The sequence below is a fragment of the Emys orbicularis genome, chromosome 10, assembly GCF_028017835.1.
Source record: "Emys orbicularis isolate rEmyOrb1 chromosome 10, rEmyOrb1.hap1, whole genome shotgun sequence".
Classification (NCBI taxonomy): Eukaryota; Metazoa; Chordata; order Testudines; family Emydidae; genus Emys; species Emys orbicularis.
In genome coordinates, this window is record NC_088692.1 from 64,640,021 (window position 1) to 64,661,761 (window position 21,741).

Genomic DNA, 21,741 nt, shown 5'->3' on the forward strand with positions numbered 1-21,741 from the left:
ATATTTAAAATTAAACACCTGGCAGAAAAATCTTTTTTGTTAAAGATTCAAATACTGACTCCAATAGGAGTGATAAAGTTCATGCTCCAATTCTCTAGTGGTCAATTTAGTCCTCCAGGAAGAACAGAGGCGACAAGCAAAAAAAATAAAAACAAAAACAAACACCTCCACACCCACACAAAAAACCATATATATTTCAGACCTTTTACACCGGCACAAAGGAATAAAAATATGTGCATTTATTTTATAACTCAAAACTAAGGAAACAAATGATTGTTTATTGCCTGAGCTCGTCACCTTTGAACCAAAGTGTTGCAGCTACCAATGCTTTAAACACTCATTACAGAATAGAGTCATTGTGACACCTGCCGAAGTTAACATTACACCTGGATGTTAGTTTTTGCAGGAGAAGGTCTCAGGTTTGTAAAAATATACCAAAGCTTTACATTACTTAAACTCTATCAGCTTCATTAAATCACCATCTCTTCATAAAGCCCTCAATTCATTTAATATTCAAAAAAGAAAGAGGCTACACCCTCATGAATTACTTCTCTATTACAAAAGAATGTTTTGCACGTTAAAAGCAAATATTAAAGGAATAAATGATACTCATTTTTGCTCGTTTATTTGTAATTGGCAGCAAAGTGAACAGGAAGAAACTATGATTTTAAGCTGTGTCTTCTGCAAAGATTATGAGTCACAAAATTATTGTAGGAATGAGGAAACTGAAACAAGTATAGGTGCTACATTGAAAATCATCAAAACATTACACACACAAAAATTGTGTCCTACAAGCAAAACTGTCTGGTTTAATCATTTCACAGAAAAGCCAAAACAGCTGTTGGGATAGCATCAAGACCACAACGTCTTGCTCTCAAATCAGTGTATTCCACTTTCCTAAAGGAGACTAAAAATACTGCTAAAATCTGCTTGAAGTATATTAATTTTACACACACATTCTATAATCACAAATTTTCCATTCTTCTCAACACCACCACACCAATGTACTGAAGCTGACATATTCAGAAATCCTGCTGCAAAAAGTTATGTTTCTGCATGCAAATATCAGAAATTCTCATTTTTTCAACTGAATTATTAGCTTGTTAGACTTAGAATTACATGAACAGTACAGTATCAAAAATATGCAACACATTTTTCTGTGCTATCCTGAACCTTAACTAGTTTGGGAGAAATCTAGATATCACTGCCAGAGAATTTTACAACTCCTTTTCCATCCTATCTCCCCCTTCAAAAAAGTATTTCTCGAGTTTTACTAACACTTCCAAACACTCATTATATGAATCAACATTCTCACAAGTAACATGACAGTGAAATAAGTACTTTTAAGGAATTCCCCCAAATACCTTTGTATAAACACTAACAACTTTAAAGTTACCCCAAAATTAACTAATGGATGTAGACATCCAAGATGTTTTCTAGGCATAGTATGAAAAATAATTTTTGCCTACTTAACCAGACAGACACTCAAATTTGTTAGATTTCTTGTACATGGAAAATTAAAGCAAACTCCTAAAGATTGGGTATATTTAGTAGCAGGATTATCCAGTGACAACAGTGATATATTATAAAACTTAACAAAAGATTCTTTTTGTCATCTTTCTTGGTATTCAGTTAACATCTTCACCAAAAAAATATGCCCTTTATGTTTTTAATGTTATGTTTACAAACACAGCTTTGTTTTACAAATGCAAAAACACAAAGCATTCATTCAAGTCATCAAATTACCAATTATCTCATCGTAGAATCACATAATAGAAACAAACCTGTCCCCCCACAACAGTCAATAAATAATGCATTGTGGCCCTTACAGCACCAAGACAACCCACAAATATTCAGGTTGATGTATTCAACAAAATTAGCAGCTTAAGAAGTGCCAGACCAAATTCAACCAGTGGTCTGTCAAGTGCAGCAGTGGAGCTATTTCTTTCTGAGGGAAGAGGGTAACACAGGTAGAGGGATAACAGTGGATCCTTCCTACCCCTGCAATGATCATCCAATTCCCTGAAAAATTAGATTTGATTTCTCAGATCTTAGTATCCTTAGTTACAAAAACTAATTATAAAGTTATCCAGCCCCTTTAAAATGCAGCTATGGTAGTTTATTGTGATCTGGTATGCTAATTAAAATCGAAGTGCTGCACAAAGAAGCGTTGGCTTTTGCTTTTCATTTACCTGACCTTTTTCCTTCACAGAACAGCATAAAATGGAGGGATTAATTATTTTTTAGTATATGCTTCAAGAAGTGCTAATATAGCAAATTTGAAGTTTTGGCATAAGGCAGCCTCTGTTAGCCTTAAAGAACACATTTTATTCACTCAACAGATTTCTTGAAACTGAACTTTCAGACAGTAAGACCCTTAGTCCACGAAAGTCTTAAAAATTAACTATTTTTATTTTGAGAAACATTAGAGGTATGAAAACCTTATCGACTGCATCACACAGATCACATCTGCCACTTCAGTTAGCCTCTTTTAGAGTTTTTTTTAACTTCCTATTAATATTTCTTCAAAACAGGATTTTTCAAAATTAAAAAAAAAAAAAAAGTACCAAAAAAACCTGCATTTCAAAATCAACTACACATTGGTGCAAATCTATCAGGGTAAGTGGGGGGAGCGGAAAGAAGAGAAGTTACTCACCTTGAAGTAACAAATTGACTTCTAATTTTTACAACTGGAAGGTGAGCTATCACTCAATGTGCCAATGCTAATGAACCCTACACAGGGTAATACTGTACACCTCAAAAATAAAGACAGGTTTCAGAGTAGCAGCCGTGTTAGTCTGTATCCGCAAAAATAACAGGAGTACTTGTGGCACCTTAGAGACTAACAAATTTATTAGAGCATAAGCTTTCGTGGGCTACAACCCACTTCTTCGGATGCATCCGAAGAAGTGGGTTGTAGCCCACGAAAGCTTATGCTCTAATAAATTTGTTAGTCTCTAAGGTGCCACAAGTACTCCTGTTATTTTTTCTCAAAAATAAAATTACAATTTGTAGTATTAGAAGACTATTTAGAGCTCAATTCTCCATGCAGATCCTCAAACTTGGGAATGATGCATAATGCATTAGGGGGACTGTCAACAACCTCTGCTCTTAGCCACTATCCTCCAAGTGGTATGAGCCATTTCTCTACTATATTTGTGGTGACAGATCCAAAAAGGCAGAAGGCTGTAGCAGAACATTAGCTTGCATGCTACGTCTGAGAAAGAGCTCTGAAGACAGATTATTAGACCACTGTTGGAAAATCCCTTGAATTAGGAGGCTCCTCACACATCAGGTACTAAGGAGCTAACTAGAAACTCAAGTTACACACATCTTTCAGCTTAAAAAACAACTAAACAAAAACCCACACGCATACTCCAAATCTAGAGCACCGTATGGGTTTGGAGTAGTGTCTTAAGGTCTTTGGGTTCACCAACTGCATACAATTCAGTTGAACGTACGAACATACATAGTTTAAAACTGAGAAATATTAAAGCTAGCAATCCATACTATACAGAATAGATGTTTAATAAGTAATAAAAGAAAATACAATTTACTAATGTAGGAGAGAAAAATATTCACATAATGGATACTCTAGTTTCAAATAAAGATTAGTTAGCATTATATGAAACAGCTGTCATGCTTATTTAGGTTACATCTGACAGAGAAATGATTAAGAAGTAGTTCAACTGGACAGCTGAAACAAAAAAACATACAAGAGAGAAAAGCTACATTAGCATATAACCCATAACATGGACCCCTTCTACCAGAACCGCAGACCCAGAAATCTTAGCAAATGTCATATATGCAACCAAAGCTTTACAATAAGTAAAGGACAGAGTATAGCATAAATTGTACTGCCCTAAAAGCATGCAGAGATGTACTAGACTCTCTTACGTACTTTTCTTTAAAAGAGAAGAACCAAGTCCTTAAGACTGGAGATGATTTTGAAGTTGAACTGCTTATTTATTCTCTGCTTCACCTCAATATGATCCTTCTCCCATTTTACCCCAGGCCTCTAGCCTATTAATGCCCTTTCTGAAGAAGGTACCAACCCTTCTCCACAGATCGCACCAGAGGAACGCCTGCAAGAACAGAACTCACAAACTTTTCATAGACATCACATTCCTCCCTACGCACCCTTGTCAAAAACCTTGAAAAAACAAGAACCACCCACCACTCCTGAAACTCTTTATCTACAATTGAAGTTACTTGAAATTTAAACTTTATTCTAGTATGTTGTAAGCAGAATTCTAGCTGGTATTTCTGTTTAAGTTCACCCTAGCAAGGGAATTGAAAGGCATAACTCTGATTCCCAGATCTTCATTCTCCAAAATGTACAGAACTGTCACTGGTAAACAGTGAGGTGGCAAAACTTGCAAATGATACAAAACTACTCAAGATAGTTAAGTTCAAAGCAGACTGCGAAGAATTACAAAAGGATCTCCCAGTTAATTCTCTTCCTGAATTAACTGGGTGACTGGGCAACAAAATGGCAGATGAAATTCAATGTTGATAAATGCAAAGTAATTCACATTGGAAAACATAATCCCAACTATACATATAAAATGATGGGGGCTAAATTAGCTTCCACCATTCAAGAAAGATCTTGGAGTCATTGCGGATAGTTCTCTGAAAACATCCAATTGGAGGACAGGGTCATAATTCAAAATGATCTGGACAAATTGGAGAAATGGTCTGAGTTAAACAGAATGAAGTTTAACAAAGACAAATGCAAAGTGCTCCACTTAGGAAGGAAAAATCAGTTTCACACATACAGAATGGGAAGAGACTGTCTAGGAAGGAGTACGGCAGAAAGGGATCTAGGGGTTATAGTGGACCACAAGCTAACTATGAGTCAACAGTGTGATGCTGTTGCAAAAAAAGCAAACATGATTCTGGGATGTATTAACAGGTGTGTTGTGAGCAAGACACGAGAAGTCATTCTTCCGCTCTACTCAGGCCTCAGCTGGAGTATTGTGTCCAGTTCTGGGCACCGCATTTCAAGAAAGATGTGGAGAAATTGGAAAGGGTCCAGAGAAGAGCAACAAGAATGATTAAAGGTCTTGAGAACATGACCTATGAAGGAAGGCTGAAAGAATTGGGTTTGTTTAGTTTGGAAAAGAGAAGACTGAGAGGGGACATGATAGCAGTTTTCAGGTATCTAAAAGGGTGTCATAAGGAGGAGGGAGAAACTTGTTCACCTTAGCCTCTGAGGATAGAGCAAGAAGCAATGGGCTTAAACTGCAGCAAGGGAGGTCTAGGTTGGACATTAGGAAAAAGTTCCTAACTGTCAGGGTGGTTAAACACTGGAATAAATTGCCTAGGGAGGTTGTGGAATCTCCATCTCTGGAGATATTTAAGAGTAGGTTAGATAAATGTCTATCAGGGATGGTCTAGACAGTATTTGGTCCTGCCATGCGGGCAGGGGACTGGACTCGATGACCTCTCGAGGTCCCTTCCAGTCCTAGAATCTATGAATCTACAGCGGCAGTCAAAAAAGCAAACAGAACATTGGGAATCATTAAGAAAGGGACAGATAAGACAGAAAATATCATATTGCCTCTATATTAATCCATGGTACACCCACATCTTGAATACTGCATGCAGATGTGGTCACCCCACCTCAAAAAAGATATACTGGAACTGGAAAAGGTACAGAAAAGGGCAACAAAAATTATTAGGGGTATGGAACAGCTGCTGTATGAGGAGAGATTAATAAGACTGGGACTTTTCAGTTTGGAAAAGAGATGACTAAGGGGGGATATGATGGAGATCTATAAAAAAACATGACTGGTGAGGAGAAAGTAATAACACGTCCTTATTTTACTCCTTCTCATAACACAAGAACAAGGGGTCACCAAATGAAATTAACATGCAGCAGGTTTAAAAACAAACAAACAAAAGGAAGTACTTCATCACACAATGCACAGTCAACCTGTGGAACTCTTTGCCAGAGGATGTTGTGAAGGTCAAGACTATAACATGATTCAAAAAAGAACTAGGTAAGTTCATGGAGGATTGGTCCATCAATGGCTATTAGCCAGTATGGTGTCCCTAGCCTCTGTTTGCCAGAAGCTGGGAATGGGCAACAGGGAATGGATCAATTGATTACCTGTTCTGTTCATTCCCTCTGAAGCACCTGGCACTGGCCACTGTCCGAAGACAGGATACTGGGTTAAAATTGACCTTTGGTCTGAACCAGTATGACCATTCTTACATGAAGGTCTTCTACACATTAAGGCACAAATGGGCATTTTGGAGAGAAGCTTAGAGATGTCTGGGTTTGTTTGCAAGACTACTATACACCATCCCACACTCTATTTATTCACTGAGAACAGAGTAAATTTGTACCAGTGCCATCTGGGGATTGGATGAGGGTCATCTGATAGCCAAAACAAGGCACAGTAGTTTCTAACAAAAGAATATTTTACAGGTCAATGCTATGACAGTTATGGCAATTTCCTGGACAAAACTTATTAAATTAAGTTTAACCTTCCTGAATTAAGTTTAACATTTTAGGAGTTCATTGTATTAAAAATGTAAATGTTTATGTATTATTGTGAAATTCCATGGAATTTATTTAGGCGGAAGACCGAATTAATGCAATCCCTGGGAAGTACTGAGAGTTTCAAAAGACTATGTTGAACAATGAAGCAGACACAAAATGATCTTTTGGGTCAATATGTGTGAAATGAAATTGCTAGGAAGTACTTGGGACAAGAGGATTGCCAACTCCCATCTACAGACTCAACCTCAGAATTTTCGCCCTGAGGGGGAGACTTTTCATCTGCTGATCATCTGTTACATGAGGAATGTTCAAACAGAAACTGTATAAAGGAGTAACTGATTTACTCATGAGAATACTTACTTTAAGTTCAAGTTGTGATGAACTTATGACCACAAGAAAATCTCCCATGTGGGGTTTGAAGAACTAATCACCAACCAGAGCACTTTCAGAGCGAGAGGGTGATCTCTGGTAACATTTGTAGCATGTGTGTAGGTTCTTTTATTTTTTTTAAAATACATTTTCTCTGTAATGCTTTTACCTTAAGAATAAATATGATTGCTTAGAAAGAGATGTATGGTAGCTTAACTATGGCAATTACACTGTTCACTGATTCTGAGGAGAAAAGTAAAGCATGCTTAGGCAACCTGACTTTGGTTGGGAGTTCACAGTGTAGGCAGGGAGCTGCGCAGTCTGGAAATACCCCAGTCAGGAAGAAGAGAGATGCGGGCCTCCGCCCAAGAGAGGTGACAGTTGAGGAGCCAGAAGCCTAGAGTGGGTGCCCTTGCTGGACAATGAAGGGAAAATATAGGCACAATTGGCTTGAACTGTGATAAATACATTGAATAATAGTTTTCTTCAGTTTTTGTGAAGAGTGTATCTAAAGAGGAGACATAGTGCTATTATACATTCTGAAGCTACATATTCAGGAGACAGCAAGGAAGTCATTCCTCCCTTGACTGGCATGAGGCTCAGACTTCAACACAGGGTGACTGGACAGGAGAAAAAAAAAAAAGCTACATTTTCAAAAGTGTAACCACCCACAAGGAGTAAGTGGTGAAGATCTAGTTATCTGGTCAACCAATTACCCTAACTATTATGTGTGACTAGTTGGTCTGGTAACTTTCATAACTCCCGAGCACAGTTGCTAACTTTCACGTGGTAAATAAGCACCCCGACTTTCACAATAAGCCAAAAATCAAGCTAATCCCATTTCAAAACAAGGCCAAAACAAGCCAATCCCTAAGAACCCCAACACTATGTGACTAGATCCCCCCGGCATGCAGTCTGGGACTGTGTTGGGCCCGCTGTGCACCCGACTCTCTCCCCCCCTTACCCCTGCTTGCCCCTGGCCTGCCACCCTTGCGCCTGCTTGCTAGAAGCTGATTAAAAAAAAAAAAAAAGCAACAAGCTACAAGCCAAAAACTAGTCAACAGGCAAATCACAAGCCAATTAAGCCAAAAACAAGCCCAATTTCTGCTTTTTTTCCCCACAGGTTTGGCATGTCGGCTCCTGAGGGGCAGTTTTAGTTATGCAAGCCCAACACAGAAATCATGCTGAAACCATTTAGATGTGTGAATGGTTTTCTTTCTTTGTTTTCTTACAGTGACTACTCCAGGGGTCGGCAACGTTCAGCACGCGGCTCGCCAGGGTAAGCACCCTAGCGGGCCGGGCCAGTTTATTTACCTGCTGACGCGGCAGGTTCGGCCGATCACGGCCCCCACTGGCCGCGGTTCGCCGTCCCGGGCCAATGGGGTCGGCGGGAAGCTGCGGCCAGCACATCCCTCGGCCCGCGCCGCTTCTCGCCGCCCCCATTGGCCCGGGACGGCGAACCGCGACGAGTGGGGGCCGCGATCGGCCGAACCTGCCGCGTCAGCAGGTAAATAAACTGGCCCGGCCCGCCAGGGTGCTTTCCCTGGCGAGCCACGTGCCGAACGTTGCCGACCCCTGGACTACTCCATGCACCAACTTGTAGCAAGCCTTATAACTAGGGCTGTGCTATATACACCAGTTTCAGTTTGCAGGAGTTTCACAAACCAAAACCAGATGGCATTCTTTCAGGTTCACACAAAACTCAGTGCTTCATGCAACCATAAAACAATTCCCTGCAAGAGTTTTTCTGTTTTCATATGAAAATAGATGAGCAGTTCCTTCTATTTGTTCCCACAACAGGACTTGGAACCCTCTCTGCCCCCTTTACTACTGAGGGAATTCTACACCAAAAAAATTAAAAGTTCTTCAAAATTCTGCATAATTTGTCAAAATAACACAATATAATCAGGCCAGTTTCAATTATTTTGGTAATTTATTTCAAATATCTGTCAGCAAGTATGTCTGTAACAATAGAGACCAAAAAAAGATTCTGGTCATTTTTTTTGACAAATAGATTCCTTATTAGGCATATTAATAATGAACTTACAATACAAAACTGTATTTTCTGCACCCATCAGAAGCAGTGCAAAGGCTGGGAGTGTAAGGGTAACGGAGGAGCTAAGGGAGAGGGAAGGAGTCTGGAGTGAACCTGATGGGTCCCTGCAGTCTCCTCCCCCACCCCCATGGGGCCATGCAGCCCACCTCCCCTGTCCCCATGTGGCCATGCACCCCCACTCCCATTCAGCCCCTGGTTTAATGCTGTCACCCTACTAGCTCCTGAGTCCACACCCTAGTCTGCCCCCCCCAGCCATTCTGAACCCCCAATCTGTGGCGCGCACACACACACACACACACCCAGCAGCCTTATATGCCCCACTCTATCCTAACCTGGCTCCATGGGCCAGGTGCTGTGATGAACTTCTACTCGTGGGGAAATTCTGTGCCACTGCACCTACCCAGAATTCCACCCCCACACACACACACACAGAAAATACACTCTGTCCCAGACATGCTGCACTTCCGCCTTTTGCCCACCAGAGGCTGCTGTGGCACCAGAACAGCCTGCTGCATTCATGTACTGGCACCACAGTGTCCTCTGGTGGGAGAAAGGCAGAACTGCAGCACTTCTGGGGCAGAATGTATTTTCTGCGGGGGAGAAAAAAATTCTGTGGACACATGAATTCTGGGCATGCACAGTGGCATAGAATTCCTCCAGGAGTACCCCTTTACTTAAGCAGCCTTATGTGGCCAGCTAACTAGCCCACTCCATCATTCCTGTCTTCCAGAAAGCAGCCAGGAAATAAACCTATGCCCAGCCCCGCATCTTCCAAATTCAAGAAAGATCTGGAGCAAGTAAGCAGTGTGCCCCTAATTCAACTGCAGTGAGCCTGCTTGCTAGACTCTCAAACACAGGCAGGGGCAGTGGACCAGAATGAAATCCTCAAACATGCCAATTCTAAATCAGATGATTTTCAGGCCCCCCAGGTCACACCTTCACCATCATCTAGATCTGCTGGGGGTAGGGACAAGGTATTCCGATTGGAAAGGGCCAGGACAAAACATGCCCAGAATTCTCACCACATTCATAAGAAGGTTTGTGAATATGGGCAGAGTTTTGGGTACATCAGGCCCAAGGCGAACTATCAGATAAGTTTTGCCTGCTTCTGGCTTTAAGGATGTTTTACAGAGTCCTATATATAGCCCCTATTACTAAATAAGCAATACGCATGTATAATCTAAGGCTTTTGTTCATGTTGACATCTGTAGTATGCAAGGTCTTGGAAAAATTTTTGAAGGAGAAAGTAGTTAAGGACATTGAGGTCAATGGTAATTGGGACAAAATACAACATGGTTTTACAAAAGGTAGATCATGCCAAACCAACCTGAGCTCCTTCTTTGAGAAGGTAATAGATTTTTTAGATAAAGGAAATGCAGTAGCTCTAATTTACTTCGATTTCAGTAAGGCATTTGATACGGTTCCACATGGGGAATTATTAGTTAAATTGGAAAAGACGGGGATCAATATGAAAATTGAAGGGTGGATAAGGAACTGGTTAAAGGGGAGACTACAACAGGTCATACTGAAAGGTAAACTGTCAGGCTGGAAGGAGGTTACTAGAGTTGTTCCTCAGGGATCGGTTTTGGGACCAATCTTATTTAATCTTTTTATTACGGACCTCGGCACAAAAAGTGGGAGTGTGCTAATAAAGTTTGCGGATGACACAAAGCTGGGAGGTATTGCCAATATAGAGAAGGACCGGGATATCATACAGGAAGATCTGGATGACCTTGTAAACTGGAGTAATAGTAATAGGATGAAATTTAATAGTGAAAAGTGCAAGGTCATGCATTTAGGGATTAACAACAAGAATTTTTGTTGTTATAATAATAATAGTAAAATAATATGTAGATATACCTATCTCATAGAACTGGAAGGGACCCTGAAAGGTCATTGAGTCCAGTCCCCTGCCTTCACTAGCAGGACCAAGTACTGATTTTGCCCCAGTTCCCTAGGTGGCCCCCTCAAGCATTGAACTCACAAGCCTGGGTTTAGCAGGTCAATGCTCAAACCACTGAGCTATCCCTCCCCCCCAATAAGCTGGGGACTTATCAGTTAGAAGTAACAGTCCAAGGTCCTTCTCCTCCTCTATCTGTTGATCACAGGAGGACTATGAGCCGCCAATGTGATATGGCCATGAAAAAAGTGAATGCGATCTTGGGATGCATTAGGCGAGGTATTTCCAGTAGAGATAAGGAGGTGTTAGTACCGTTATACAAGGCACTTGTCACGGTTCCCTCCCCACTCTGAACTCTGGGGTACAGATGTGGAGACCCGCATGAAAGACCCCCCAAGCTTATATTCCACCAGCTTAGGTTACAAACTTCCCCAAGGCACAAATTCCTTGCCCTGGGATGGTATCGCTGCTGCCACCACCACATGAGTTAGACAAAGTTTCAGGAAAAGGACCATTTGTAGTTCCTATTTCCCCAAAATATACCCCCAAACCCCTTCACCCCCTTTCCTGGGGAGGCTTGAGAATAATATACCAACCAAATAGGTACCCAAGGTGAGCACAGACCAGACCCTTGGGTTTTTAGGACACTAAAAACCCAGTCAGATTCTTAAAAACAGGACTTTATTATAAAGAAAAAAGTAAAAGAAGCACCTCTATAAAATCAGGATGGAAGGTAATGTTACAGGGTAATGAGATTCAAAACAGAGGATTCCCCTCTAGGCAAAACTTTAAAGTTACCAAAAAAAACCAGGAATAAACCTCCCTCTTAGCCTAGGGAAAAATCTACAAGCTAAAATAAAAGATAATCTAACGCATTTCCTTCCTATTACTTACAATTTGTAATCTTAGATGCTTAGTTCAGATGTGGCTTTAGGAGATGTATTTTTCCTGCCCTGGTTCCTCCCTGACCTAGAGAGAACAATAAAGAGAGACAAAACAAAAACCTTCCCACACAGATATGAAAGTACCTTCTCCCCTCATTGGTCCTTTTGGTCAGGTGCCAACCAGGTTATTTGAGTGTCTTAAACCTTTACAGGTAAAGGAGGGATTTTATGCTACCCTTAGCTGTATGTTTATGACAGCACTGGTGAGACCTCATCTGGAATACTGTGTGCAGTTCTGGTCTCCCACGTTTAAGAAGGATGAATTCAAACTGGAACAGGTACAGAGAAGGGCTACTAGGATGATCCGAGGAATGGAAAACCTGTCTTATGAAAGGAGACAAAGAGCTCGGCTTGTTTAGCCTAACCAAAAGAAGGCTGAGGGGAGATATGATTGCTCTCTAAAAATAGATCAGAGGGATAAATACCAGGGAGGGAGAGGAATTATTTAAGCTCAGTACCAATGTGGACACAAGAACAAATGGACATAAACTGGCCATCAGGAAGTTTAGACTTGAAATTAGACAAAGGTTTCTAACCATCAGAGGAGTGAAGTTCTGGAACAGCCTTCTAAGGGGAGCAGTGGGGGCAAAAGACATATCTGGCCTCAAGACTAAGCTTGATAAGTTTATGAAGGGGATGGTATGATGGGATAGTCTAATTTTGGCAATTAATTGATCTTTGACTATTAGAGGTAAATATGCCCAGTGGCCTATGATGGGATGTTAGATGGGGTGGGATCTGAGTTACTACAGAGAATTCTTTCCTGGGTGTCTGGCTGGTGAGTCTTGCCCACATGCTCAGGGTTTAGTTGATCGCCATATTTGGGGTTGGGAAGGAATTTTCCTCCAGAGCAGATTGGCAGAGGCCCTGCGGGGTTTTTGCCTTCCTCTGCAGCGTGGGGCACGGGTCACTTGCTGGAGGATTCTCTGCACCTTGAAGTTTTTAAACCATGATTTGAGGACTTCAATGGCTCAGACATTGGTTAGGGGGTTGTTGCGGGAGTGGGTGAGATTCTACGGCCTGCATTGTGCAAGTCAGACTAGACGATCATAATGGTCCCTTCTGAACTTAAAGTTTATGACTCTATGAGCAACCCTAGACCTTTGGTGCATAGAACATATGCATTCAACTTACATGCCTTCAATCAATTCATGAAAAATATACACATGATGACCACAGAGTATTTTGGACAACTAAAAATATGAATAATGACCAAATTCCCAAAGCTTAAGATCTTTTATCACCTCTTCATTTTATTTGTAAGTAAGAGAATGATTGTCATGGGCTGGCATGTTTATCATTCTAGGGCTGAATTCTTCATCTACATGGGATCACCTGTCAACTCCTAGAATTTAGGAAACAGGATCAGGCAGAGAGGTTACTTCACCAGATGTTACTTCACCAAGGAGGATGGCGTGGGGACTGGTTCTCCTTAAGAATTCAAGTTCTGTTCATAAAGACTGTAGCTAGAAAGGTTAAGAACAATGAACTTTTGATGTATAGGTGAAATGTAGTCCCTGCTTATTTTACTCCTCAAACATATTTCTTGAGACTAAAAGATAGAGTTTGGCTTGCAAAAAATCAATATTTTCCTCTGCAAGGTATGCTATGGACTAACTAATATCTCTCTATGGATCATTTCACCACACCTAGGCAATTATCTCCTGAGCCTTGTATGAAGAATTGCTCATCTAACCCTCAAGAGGGACTCTGGCAATTAACCTGGATGATACAAGTCATTCCTACAGAGTTTTAATAATTGGTGAAACTGGCTATTTATTTAACTAGATCTGCTACGGAAGAAATTTCTATGCAGATTCAGTTTGAACACATAGGGCTTGGTTCAAAGGACATTAAAGTTAATGGGAGGCTTTTCTTCTACTACATTAAGCTTTGGATCAGGCCCCTAGTTGGTTGCTTATGCCGAGCCACTCCCTTTAAAACCCACTCGACTAACATGCAAAGGGGTAGAAAGGGCAACTGCTTGAGTACATGTTTGCTGTGTGAAAAAAAATATATATATATATATATTATATATATATAGGCATTTGGACTAGAGCAGGAAAATGATCTTGTGCACATTGACCTGATTTCAGGGGGTAGGAGAGGGAGAGAGGAGGGAAGAGGTTTGTGTGTGCATGCACAGTGTGGACACCAACTTGGGCATATAGTTTTACACTTGCAATTGTGTGCACATGTTTCTCAAAGACCTCAGCGTCAAACCAATTACATAGGCAACAGATGTCCAACATTTTGACTATTTAAGGGAACCACAGAAACACTAATATATTGCAGAAGACAAGCATTTGCCTATTACAAATGGCCCTTAATGGGAGTCCCTCTATATTTCTGACTAGAGAATCAGGTAAAAGGTAGCCATCCAGCTTTGGAATACTTGACTTATCTGGTTTTAATGGATGGGCCTCTGGCCATTCATTTTACTACATTCTAAATCATGCTTCCTGCTGTCATGCTATCATAGAAACATTTTTAGTTAAAAAAATTTAAATTCCAGTACAGAAAGTCCTGGGCAATGTAAGCAGTTTCTATCTTGGAGACTGCAGAAATAGAGAGAATGAAAGCAACGGGGGTGTGGGGGTGAGAGGAGGTTGTTTTGTTTTAGCAGGAGACAGCAATAGCAAAGAATTTTTGCAATTTAACTCTGTCATTCTTATTTTGTATCAGGTTATTTTTTCAATATATTCATTCCCATCACTAATCTGATTAAATTATTTGACATTATCAGCAAGTTACATGATTTACTGTCATAAAATATCATGATGTATCAGATTCACTTATTTCACCTGTAGCTTTCATTCACAAATGATGAGCCTTTAGAAGGCAAACTCTCCCCTCCCACCAAAAAGCAAAACAAAAATAAAAACACTCTGACCCCACAAATTCCACATACCCACCAAGCAGTTTAATTCTCAAATTCCTAAACACCTTATCTTCTAACATCCCAAAACACAACATTCATGTGTTAACCTATGGTACCTCCCTGCCAAACATCATATTTCAGTCACAGTACCCTGACTTGCTGTTTTATTATATTCAGTTACACATGTACTTTTGTAATAACCGATGACTGAAACATGGCTGTATTAAATCATATCATACTTGCTGCAACACTAAGATCGTCAACTTGCACCTGCCATCCACATCACCTAGAGAAGCTAAAATGTGAAAAACAAAGAGGCACTCAGACATTCTTGGACATTTGTTAGTTTTCCCATTAACAACCAAATAAACTAACATAGCAGGCATTTTCCCACCCTTCTAATTTATAGTTTCTAGGATTGTACCTTGAAACAAATCTCAACAAGAACTTTGTAGACTCATAAATAGCTATGTTTGTCTTTCTACGACTGGCACAGAGAGGTTAAATTTTTTGTCCTGAAACACTTATCTTTCATTTTAGTAGATTTTAAGTGGAAATTTAAGAAGTGTTTCAATAAACAAACAACACTCTAGCCCAGCGGAGACAGGACATTTGGAAAAAGGAGAAAAAGCTAATTATTTTAAAAATGGAAAAATAGTAAAGGAAGTAACATCTTCACAAAGTAATCCAGAAAGGCATAATTGCAAGCACAATCATTGAAAGAGTCAAACAAATAGACATAAAAAGGTTACATCTCAAATTCTGTGTATAAGTCAAAAATAAATAAGCCTTTTAAAAATTAGACATAGCTACATTCTCCATGGTAAAAAAAAAAAATTTTGTTTTACAAATCCATGCATAAATGTGTTTCTTGGTACTGAATACCCCTAAGGGGCAAACACCTGAAGAAATATTTTCCTTTCCTGTTTTTTAAATTTGGTCTCTAGTAGTAAAAAAAAAAAAAAAAAAAAACAGTGTTCAAACATTTATTCTACAAACTACAGAATATTCTTAAAATTAAATCAAGATCACAATGCAGAATTAAACCTGGGTGTCAGAAATTAAATACCTGTACTACTTCCACTTTGTCAATCTTCTCAAAAAGGCATCTCTATGATATCTAACCATGTCCCAGAACTGAGCTAATATAGAGTTCGTCACCTCTCAGTCCTGCAGAGAGTAATCCCTCTAGGTCAAGGCTGAGGTCACTGTAACAGTACAGGGAACACAGAATCTATATAACAGATTGCTTTGCAGTGGGGAACTGAGAATCTATAACCATACAGTCCCTACAACCAGAAACACTGTGAATTAAAATGTATCTGGTTAAGTATTACTAGATGTCGTTATTCTTACATGAGAATGGTGTAAGTGATAGTTTGGTATACAATATCCCATTATCCTTCTCATGGGGAAGTGGCTTCTGTTGAGGTTGTAGCTTGAGAGACAGAGTAATTAATTCCCTCATGCATAGTATCTCTGTGATGATCTCACACAACAGACAAGATTAGGCTTCCCAATAAAAAAATTCAACCAACCATTAACACTATTTCCCAAAAAGAAAAGATTGTACTTTTTCTGGTTAAACCCTTTGGTGTTCGCTCTTTTCTGGGAGAATCATTGCCTAGAAGCAGGCCTGGAAACAGAATCACCAACCGCTGAATGCTATCTTTTAAGATTTATATTGACCACTAAATATTTATTGTTTGACATGGATGTAAAATTTACTTATCCAGGAAAAACAAACTAAGGAGAAGGGGAAAACAAAAAACAAAACATCTCCTTGTCCTTCCCATAATACAAACCCTGTCACTTTGCACCTCTCTTAAATTTAAAGAAAGACTCAGAATTGTAGGACTAGAAGGGACCCTCAAGAGATCTTCTAGTCCAGTCCCCTGGACACAAGGCAGGACTAAGTATTATCTAGACCATTCCTGACCATGTAACATTTGATTTTCATAGCAAGTTCTTACTAGCTATATTTGTAAGATGTACCCAATTGATGTAGGATAGTTTTGGGGGGAAGCTACATACCCCACTTATGATGCAGATTTTTGGAAAGAGATTCACCTGAAGGTTTGCATGAAAGATTGTTTAACCAACATATGGCACGCAGATAACTGTACTGCAATTACAATAACTTAAATATTTTTAACATGCAATGAGTACATCAAAATCCCATATATATTTTAGGAAATTTCTGAAAATATATTCTTCTGAGACTCTAGATTATTGTGTGTTTATTTTTTTTCAAATTTCATTCACTTTCAAGATACTGAGTAGTCCCCATCTCCTAGTTTAAATCATCCAAGATCATACAAGAAAAAAGTTTAAACAAGAACTCTGTTTTTTAATATTGCCACCATTAATACATTTAGACTGCTCTGGCAACTCTAACAATATACAAAATATACAGGCAACATTACAGTCTATGTTCAAAGAAATACTTGACTGTTAATTTAATAAGTGCCACAAAGTTACCTTTTTATTTGTTGAAAATAAAAACACTAAGCCTTCTTTTAATCATACAAGATACACAAAGTAATTAACATCACTACTGCATGAGTAAATAGTATCGTTTCTTTAAAAAAAGATTATTATTTCTGAGGACTATGCAGTATGAAGACTTTTATACAGTTGACCTTATAGTTCATATTACAGGTTTGTCCCCAACATTCTGAAAACTGAATATAGAGCAGATATTCTCTCAGTAAAGAACAAAAGAGGCACAAAGTAGTGAAATAAATCCAACATATTTTTGTTAATATATTTGGTTTTCATAGCAGTATTGACAAGGCTTAAACGAGAGAGAATCGTATCTGCCAAAGCTCAGAAGGATACAGAGCACAAGGAAATTGTAATTTCCTGTACCAAAACAGGCTCCAAAGAGAACTTTGCGAAGGGTAAAGGGGGAGACAACAAAAGAGGCACCATTTTCCCTTTACTGTTTAAAAATGTATACAATTCTGATAAATATGTTGACACACACCAAAATTAACAACCTAATTTATCTTGCCTCTTTTCTTTGTAGAAGCCAAACTAGAAGACTTTAAAAATTAAGCATTTAAAATGTAGGTGTATTTTAAAAAATTCCACATTCTGTAAATTTCTGTATTAATGAAGGAAAAAATTAGACTTGTTCGACCGGCCAGAGTTCTGCTATATCAACATGATGCAGCTATTAGAAAATTAGACTTCCACATTAGAACATGCATAATTTTTCCACTTATTTATAAAGTTATTTCACTCTGATTGTATTTATACATACATTATTTAGTAAAGTATTAATCCTATAATTGATCATTTTCATAGGGATGGATATTTAAAATAAATTCACAAGTCTTTCAGGATTTATTTCATTATTTGATATATTATTATTAATATATTATGGTAACACATTAAAATGGTATGTTCAAAGACATAGCTCAAATTTAGCGAAACTGAAACAAAAAGCAAGACGTGGACATTCTGAACCCAACATATATCAAAAACCCAACTTGCATGTCTGTAGCACTAGAGATACTTGATGTTTCACTGTGCTGAATTGAACAAACAAATTGCACGTTAAGCCACAACGAAAGACAACTATGGGCCTTTTATACTAAAAAAAATCAGGTAGGTCAACATAAGGCATCTTCAATTATTTTGATTATGTCAAATTTAAGCACATGTGTACAACTGAATGATTAGTTTTTGTATGCAGAAAAAAAACCACTAAACTAAAATATCTAAATTCAGTGACTTGAACTTTAGGTTTCTCAACAGCATCTTACCTGATCCACTGAACTGACTGCTTCCTAGAGTAGTTGGTCTGGTTTTCCCACTATTAACAGGTGGGGAAAACATCTGCAAAACAAACAAACAAAAACAACAGATGTTTAAGTTAACAACAAAACCCCCATTTTATAAATCTTGTCTGTGGGCTAAAAAAATTCAACATATGACAGTTCACTGGCCTATATTTCTGCCAGAAAACAGGCTTTAAGACATACATTCAGAAGAACCATAAAACAAGTAATCTAGAATGATCTTTGCAGTTTCACTAATGCTACTAAACTCTCTATTGTATAAGCAAGCAATGTAAACAGGAAAACCTGAGATTATTACTGTAATTTAAAGTCTTTATTATACATCATAAATTCTACTGCTCAAAATATACAGCTTGTTATTTTATGAGATCTAAAGGCACTGTATAACTTTAATTAGTAGCCAATTTGCAAGAGGCACTATTTTTCTATTTTTTTTTTAATTATATATTTTGAAAGAAAAATCAGTCTGAAAAAAATAAAAAGCATTATAGAGAAAATACTTTGCCTGTAATTTCCAACCCAAGATTGCAAAACAAAGTATCAACTGAGATCCTTGCAGCTTTCAGGCACCAGCAAGTTACATTTCTTTAAAGGAACAAGAAACCCCCCCACAAACTATCAGTCCCACACACCGTCTTAACAAAGATTAATTATTAGATTATGCCATCTCCGGGTCAGCCCGATTTTAACCAGTTAAACCAATTGACCCAGCTGGTATTAGAGCATTAAATCTGGAAGTCTAGACATTACATCAAAGTTCAGGTGTGCACATTGGCTGAGTCGGACCCAACCAAGCCCTGCAGGCTGCCGCCCCTACTTCTCGGTTCGCTTTACCGTGGAGAAGCCATAAGAAGACCTCGAAGAATATCCTACCGCACTGAAGTCCAGCAGGTCGCTCAGTTCCTTGTCGGTTCCTATAGCGGCCATCCGCTGCTGCTGAGGATTCATCTTCATCCACTTCAATTAAGTCCTAAAACACAGGGAGGGAAAGAGACACGCAGCACTTTACCATTGGGCTGGTGCCTACACCACTCAGTGCACGGACAGATCTGTCCCTAACAAAGAAGGGGGCTCAAGCATTCGCATCCCTTACACTGATGGGGGGGGGGGAATCCGAAGGGAAAGCCTCACTTTAACAGAGCACACGGATGAGATCAGCAAGCAGCAGCTTCTCAAACTAGCCAACTCTCCTTAAGTTTCCTGTGCCTCCTTTCTCCTCTCATTCAATTTCTACCCACCTCAGGCAACAAACACACACACACACACAAGTGAGTCTGAAGTGACAGGAAGGGTTAGGTCGCCCCTGGGCCAGTAAAAGGCATAAACAGATAAATAAACCGAGCAAAAGCTGGAAAATTAAAGAGAGAGATTAAGTGACTCACTGTTTTCGCAACAATGGAGCTGACAAGTTGGGCTGTGGATGTGCCTCAGCAGAGCCATGTCTGCTTGAGCATTGTTATTGCCTGATTTCCAGAGCGGGTTAATTTGCTTTATCCGCACACACAATTTGCTGTAACTACCAGCTCCGGAGCCCCAAAGCTGCTGCAAACAATAAATAGTCTCTGAAACCAGCGATCTGTCTTTGCACCGCAAAGACACACACAAAGTGCAGCGGCCGGGCGAGGAGGTGGCGTTGGGGGCTCGCTCCTTTCCCTGCGCCGAGCAGGCTGGCGTGTGACGGGACACACACGGTGCCGCATTCCCAGCCCCTGCGAGTTTAACGAGTGCTCAGGGCTCCAGTCCTCCCAGGAGCGCCAGCTTAGTGGGGCGCTTCCTTTCCTGACAGACCATACACAGGGACCGGGGCGCAAAAACACGAGCCGGAGAATTGCTGCCCGCTACAGCCCTGCCAGAGCCCCCGACAAGACTGAGATAACGGACCCAGAAGAGTCCCTACCCCCCAGCAGAGCTCCTGCCCCCGCCTCCCAGCACCAGTGTCGCCCTGTGCTCCTTAGAGCAGCCCCTCTGCAGCCTCCCTACCCCCAGCAGCCCCTTAGCCCCAAATGCACCCCTCTGGCCGCCACTACAGCCCCCTTAATGCACCCCTCTGCCCCCTGCACGCCCCCTGCTCCCAGTGCACCCCCTCTGCCCCCCCCAGCAAGACCCACTGCCCCCAGTGCACCCCCTCTGCCCCCCCAGCAAGACCCACTGCCCCCAGTGCACCCCCTCTCCCCCCTGCACGCCTCCTGCCCCCAGTGCACCCCCTCTGCCCCCCCAGCACGGCCCCCTGCCCCCAGTGCACCCCCTCTGCCCCCCCAACAAGACCCACTGCCCCCAGTGCACTCCCTCTCCCCCTGCACGCCCCCTGCCCCCAGTGCACTCCCACTGCCCCCCAGTGCACCCCCTCTACCCACCAGCAAGACCCACTGCACCCCCTCTGGCCCCTGCCCTTAGTGCGGCCCCAGCGCAGCCCCCACCCCCGATTCTATTCCAACTTCTCCCTCCCTGCCCAAATTTACCTCCTTCCCCGCGGTGACGTCCGAACCCAGCAGGGCCGCGCTCGCGAGCGGCCGGGCCGCTGGGTGGGAGGCAGAGCCGGCCACCCCCGCCCCCCGCTAGAAGGAACTTGTGGGCTCCCTTAGGCAGACATTTTTTTGCTTGCGGAGCCGCAGCACCACGTTCAAGGCTTCGGCTCCGTATCCCTCCGCGGCTGCTGGAACAGCCACAAGATTAACGCTTAACCCTTCCCTGGCCGCGTCGTTGGCTGACTCTGAGGAGGGGTCGCCATCGCCGCTGCCGGAGGGCGGGTTTCGCTGGCACCGATTGGTGGCGGCGGCCTCGGGGCCTGACCCGAGCTCCCCGTGCCGGACCGGTGTCATTGTGCGCTCAGGGTTGCCCCCAGCCCGGGGCGGGGCGGCTCCGGGGAGCCCAGGAACGGCGGCAGGCGCACAAGGGCCCCGGCTCCGGGGTGAGCCTGGCACCGCTCGGCATCGCCTGAGATGGGAGCGCCTTTGCCCGGTGGTCCCAGCGGGGAAACCCGCCGCAGCCCAGCCCGGGAGGGAGTCCCCTGTAGCGCCGCCGGAGCCGGCACAACCTGCCAACGCACACAGCCCACAGCTCTGAGCATGGCCCACAACACTAGTAATCACCACAGAGAAACGGGCAGGGCTGCTGGAACAATTTGTATAGTGGGGGTGCGGAGAGCCATTGAACCAAAAAGTGTAAACCCTGTATATAATGGGAACCACTTCACGCCAGGGGGTGCAGCAGCACCTCCAGCACACCCCCAGTTCCAGCACCTATTGGCCCACGTCACCAGTAGCCACCCCAC

General features: G+C 41.5%; 1 protein-coding gene across 1 annotated transcript in view; it reads right to left on the reverse strand.

Annotated features, from left to right (window-relative positions):
- Nucleotides 1–19,998, reverse strand: part of TCF12 (transcription factor 12) — a 315,099-nt gene extending 295,101 nt beyond the window's left edge. The window contains exons 1-3 of the mRNA XM_065412643.1: nucleotides 19,853–19,998; nucleotides 19,344–19,440; nucleotides 18,435–18,507 (exon numbers count right to left, since the gene is read on the reverse strand). Of these exons, the coding sequence (XP_065268715.1) occupies nucleotides 18,435–18,507; nucleotides 19,344–19,424 (154 nt within the window). The 5' untranslated portion in view covers nucleotides 19,425–19,440; nucleotides 19,853–19,998. The remainder of the gene's footprint in view (nucleotides 1–18,434; nucleotides 18,508–19,343; nucleotides 19,441–19,852) is intronic.
- Between the last annotated feature and the right edge of the window lie 1,743 nt (nucleotides 19,999–21,741).